General features: G+C 45.3%; 1 protein-coding gene across 2 annotated transcripts; it reads left to right on the top strand.

Moving 5' to 3' along the window:
* The first annotated feature begins 965 nt into the window (after nucleotides 1-965).
* LOC136493247 (mRNA cap guanine-N7 methyltransferase 2-like) lies at nucleotides 966-4186 on the top strand. Of its 2 annotated transcripts, none has more exons than XM_066489309.1 (12): nucleotides 966-1191; nucleotides 1407-1504; nucleotides 1618-1696; nucleotides 1789-1883; nucleotides 1986-2057; nucleotides 2145-2254; nucleotides 2505-2615; nucleotides 2703-2795; nucleotides 2931-2999; nucleotides 3190-3278; nucleotides 3356-3453; nucleotides 3544-4186. In XM_066489309.1, exons 2-12 carry the CDS (start codon nucleotides 1409-1411, stop codon nucleotides 3664-3666), a joined length of 1035 nt encoding a protein of 344 aa, XP_066345406.1. In that variant the 5' UTR covers nucleotides 966-1191; nucleotides 1407-1408; the 3' UTR covers nucleotides 3667-4186. The 2 variants fall into 2 exon arrangements, with proteins under 2 accessions (XP_066345406.1, XP_066345407.1); XM_066489310.1 differs by having other exon boundaries at nucleotides 3547-4182.
* The last annotated feature ends 762 nt before the right edge of the window (nucleotides 4187-4948 follow it).

The raw sequence follows: 4948 nt of genomic DNA on the forward strand, positions 1-4948 counted from the left end.
GGTTTGGGGGGGGGCAACAGCTGTGACATGGTGGTGGAGGCGGACGAGACGGCAGCGGGGCGGGGCAGAGCGGTGGGAGGAGGTTGGGCGGGGCTGGCAGCAGGGGCATCACGGCGGAGGTCGTCGGTGACCTACCCTGGGATCAGGGGAGGGAGGGGCCGAGGGGTAGGGGGCGGGTGGTTGGTGGCGTGGCAAGGCGGCGGGAGACGCCGGTGGTGGTGGCGGGGTGGATGCGAGGATGACGCCGGCGAAGGTGTAGCAGCGAAGCTTTAGGGGAGAGTGGGGGAGGGGGCGGTGGAGGAGGGGTGCTAGCGACGGAGAAGAAGACAGGGGGAGGGTGCATCACGACGAAGAAGACGCCCAAACGCGCGACTCATAAAAATGGTTACTCAACCGTTTTTTTCCCAATTGTCGTAACTTGCAAGTGGGACATATATAAGTGCGATTAGGAAGGCACTCTGTTGCTAGCTCACGTACACTCTACGTCGAGGCAAACGAGAACGAATGCTCAATGTGATGTGGACAACGTGACAGAGCCGTGCATAGACGGTTCAATATTTTTTCCCGCGCGATGTGGACTCCAAGGAGCCGGGTGACGGAGCCTCGCACAAACAATTCATGTTCTGTTTTCCACGCGACTTTGGCCCCGTTCGGCAGGACTTATTGTTGCTGCGGCTGATTTGTAAGACTGATTTGTTGTGAGAGAAAAATATTATTTCCATAACTAAAAAGTAGCGTTGACTCTGGCTGGTAAGCTTAAGCGAACATAGCCTTTGACTCCAGGGGAGTAGAGCGACGGAGCCATGCACAAACCGGATACTATAAGAGTAGACAGGGATTTGGTTTCACTGGTTAGATGATTGATGTTATGGCCTTTTTAGAGAAGAAGAGAAGAGAAGAGAAAAAAAAAGGAGACAGAGTAGAGAAGAGAAGAGACACTAGCAAATATAAATTTCGACGTATATTTGCCCAACCGTTCACCACTTTGCCTTGATCCCGTTCTCCTCGTCGCACCCCTCTCGTCCGTACGCCGCCGCCGCCGCCTGGCTCGCCCCGCCGACAGCGTCTCAGCCCAGATCGAGCCTCCCCCTTCCCAAGACGGGTTCTAATTGGGCTCCCGCCACCGCCGCCGCCCTACACCAGGTGACGAGGCCTTCGCCGACCTCTTCGCCGGCGAAGAGCGCCCAGCAGGTATTCCCACCCCCCCTCTTCCGTCTTCCCTGTTTGCTGTGCGAAACCGAGTTCCCCAAACTACCTCAAGCTATTTGGCTATTCTATGCCTAGTAACTTCTGACTTTTTTGCGAAAATTATTGGGTGTACATGTCTACACCCATGTCCCTCTATTAGATCCGCCCCTGTTCTGTCTCGACCTTGACGCTGGTATTCTGCTTACATGTAATTGCAGAGATGAACGTGGTGGTGCCACCACAACCTCCACATCTTCGCCTATATGAATTTGCCAAGAGTGCCCTCATCAGAATTTTTGCCTTTCCTTATGCTACGGTCTGCTATATGCTCCTCTCTTTCATGATCTTCAGTTTATTCCAACTTAGCGAGAAATTCTGCAGCAGAATCCTGACAGTAACTTTACATTTGTTGGTTGCAAAATGCCTAAGGTATGTGACTTGTATTGCGACGGTGGAATGGATACAGACAAGTGGTGTGATGCCCAGGTTGGCCACTACATAGGCATCGGTAGGCTGCCTCTCACTAGCCTCAGCCCTCCATGGTCTCTTGGTTACACTCTCAACAAGTTAATTTGATCATCATGCCATTTTCTATAACAGATGCCTCTGCAACGGGTGTCAACGATGCCCGTGAGCTATGGGAGAACAAGAGGAAACCTTTCACTGCTGAATTCATCGAGTTGGATCCTTCTGATGTAGACTCTCCCTCTATTCCTTCCAACATAAACAAATGCGCTAAGGCGCTGGCACAAACACTTTAGAGCTAACAATTAGTTTGTGTTACAATTGCATGGCAGGATGGTTTTGAAGCTCAAGTGCAGGAAAAGGGCATCCAAGCAGATATGGTTTGCTGTATGCAGCACTTGCAGGCAAGTTGGTTGTTCTCTAGAACTGTGGAATATGATATACTTGTGAGCTTTGCTAATCTTTCACATTTTATACTTTGCGAAAGATAGTTATGCTTTGAGAGTGAAGAACAGGCAAAGAAGCTTCTGAACAATGTATCATCACTTCTCAAACCTGGAGGCTACTTTTTTGGCATGACTCCAGATTCATCTACAATATGGTATACTCACCACAATACCACATGAATGTTGTTCTTATGTCCTAATGTCTTTTCTTCTTTTTCCTCCAAAAGAAATTATATTATAAGCTTTTTGGTGGTCACCTGCCAACCAAGTAAATTATATAGGCTAGCATTTATGCTTCACTGCAAATAAACTTTAACTTCTCCAGTACAAATTTAGCGTGCAATGTGCTTGACCAAACTCTATTCTTTATTACCTTTCTAAGTTGGTTGTTTTTTTATTCTGTAGGACAAAATATCAAAAAAATGTTGAGGCTTCACATAATAAGGGTCTGAAGACTGTTCCAAATAGCATTCGCTCAGAGAACTATACCATTACCTTTGAAGTCGAGGAAGAGAAGTATGAGCTCAAGTTGTATACTAAATATATCTGGAAAATTTTGTTACACTGACTTGCTGAGTTGGTATAGTGTGATATATGGTGCAGGTTTCCCTTTTTTGGAAAGAAGTACCAACTCAAATTTGCGAGTGACACAGTGTTTGATAATCAGTGCCTAGTCCACTTTCCCAGCCTTTTGAGGTTATCCTTCTCTCATTTATTTTCAACATGTTGTCGTATAGCCCCACTATCATTATAACCTAGAACCTGAACCTCTGTAAATTCAAGCAAGTTGGGTGATGAGAGTTTTCACAATGCTAGGTTGTGTTGAAACAGATTAGCAAGGGAAGCTGGACTCGAATATGTGGAGATTCTGAATTTAACCGAGTTTTATGATGATAACAGGTAGTATGTTATTTTCATGCAATCATTTTCCTGTTGGTTCTCTGTAGAGTGTTTTTTTTATTTCATTTGCATCTCTTCAATTCAATTTATTCTGTTCATCGCCTGCTGTCCCAATAAATGCAATATGGTTACTACCAAACAATGTTGGATGTCCGAAACCGTATTTGACTCTTGGTTCTGACTGACCCAGACCACTATTTGCTCCAATGCTTGGTGGTTACGGTGCAAGTTTTTTGGATGCTCGTGGGAAGCTTGTTGCTCGTTCCTACGACATTTTAGGTGGTGTAGAATTCTTCCTTCTGCTGCATTGGATTGTAAGGTCCCAGTTTACTCAATGTTTCAGCTGGTTTATGCAGGCTTGTATTCAACATTTGTATTCCAGAAGCCTGATCCAGATGCAATACCACCGATTGTAACTCCCGACTTGCATGATCCTGATAATGCTCATGAAGAGGTCTGTTTCTTCTGTGCTTAGTAGCTAGTTGTAGGTTTTTATTTTCTGTTTCTTTGGAAATGTTGTTGGTCTAACACTTTGACTGAACAGCAGGAATGGCTCCAGCCACAGCAGGCATCAGTGGAAGATGAGAGGCGCTTGCATGCGGATGTGCTTCCCATAGATCCAGCGAAAGGCATCCTGGGTCCTGGACCTGCAGACATGAGGCTTTAGATGCTGAAAATTCAGATGCAGCTGAACCTGGGTACTGATGTTTTTTATGTGTTGTGTTTCCACTAAGGGGTGTGTTTGGATGGAACGCGCAGAGCAACGCGTTTGGTTGAGCTGCTGCATTGTGCGCTCCTGCATCCGCGCATGCAAAAATACGGTGGCATGCAGGGAAGGTTTCCGGGCATGCAGGCTGTGGTGGTGAGGCCGAATTGGCGGCCTTCGATGTGGAACCTGGTTGGACGGATGCGTGCACAGTAGAAGCAGGCCCACATGTCAAACTCTTGAACATGATAAATTGTATCCCCAAATCCAGCTAACCAAACTGGATCTCAATATTTTTTTAGTGAAGTTTCACCAAACACATTCTTTCTAAGAATTTGCACCTCCATTCGAGCAACTAAACACATCCTAAGGACATTCTCCCATAGTCCCATGTGGCCATGTCTCCATTATGAGTCCACGAAAACATCAAACAACATTACAAAGCTCGTGAATCCTTGCACAGACGCATGGGTTTTCTTGTACTACCTCCGGTAAAAAAAATGCTTGACACGTATGACCTTGTACGGTCTATGATGTGTATATTTGACTACTAATGTCTTCTAGATATCTTATTAAAATCCTACAAATTTATGAGATCTAATATGTGTTTTCCAATGCAAATTTGCACATACCATAAATGTTTTCAAACTAAATAATTTAAGAGTTATGTTTGTAGTTTTAAGGCTTGAACATAGCTTGCCCTAAACGACATGTTTTATGACCAGATTGAGTACCATTTTTAATTGCCTAAATTGTCTGGCTGCAAGACTCAACGAAACCAGTTCAGTATATGTATCGTCTCAGTGTCTCACGGCAGCCGAAATGTTGAAAGCCTGGACCTGAGGCGAACTGCGAACAGAGGCAATCAGGAGGACCCAGGGAGCGAGCAACAGGACTCCAAACCAAAAATGAATTCAGCAACAGGACTTTTCAAGAACCGATCATGGAGTAGATGCGGTGATGCCCCCAGGCTCTCCACGCAGCAACAGAGAGTGATGGCTAGACGTCATTAAGCGCATTATATCTTATTCAACTTTCTTTTCCCAACAGAAATTACAGAAAGCAAACTCTTCAATTTAAATTTTTTTTAGAAAGAAGAAGATTTTTTTTTTCTGTCCCAACTAGCTCTACATGAGGCATCCGTTGAACGAACTCTGTCAACCGTATGCGATACTTGATATCCTCTGTTCAAAATAAACCAAGAGGGGCCCACTATCTCATTTCTTTTGCAATAATGAACCTA

The sequence above is a fragment of the Miscanthus floridulus genome, chromosome 11, assembly GCF_019320115.1.
Source record: "Miscanthus floridulus cultivar M001 chromosome 11, ASM1932011v1, whole genome shotgun sequence".
Taxonomy (NCBI): domain Eukaryota; kingdom Viridiplantae; phylum Streptophyta; class Magnoliopsida; order Poales; family Poaceae; genus Miscanthus; species Miscanthus floridulus.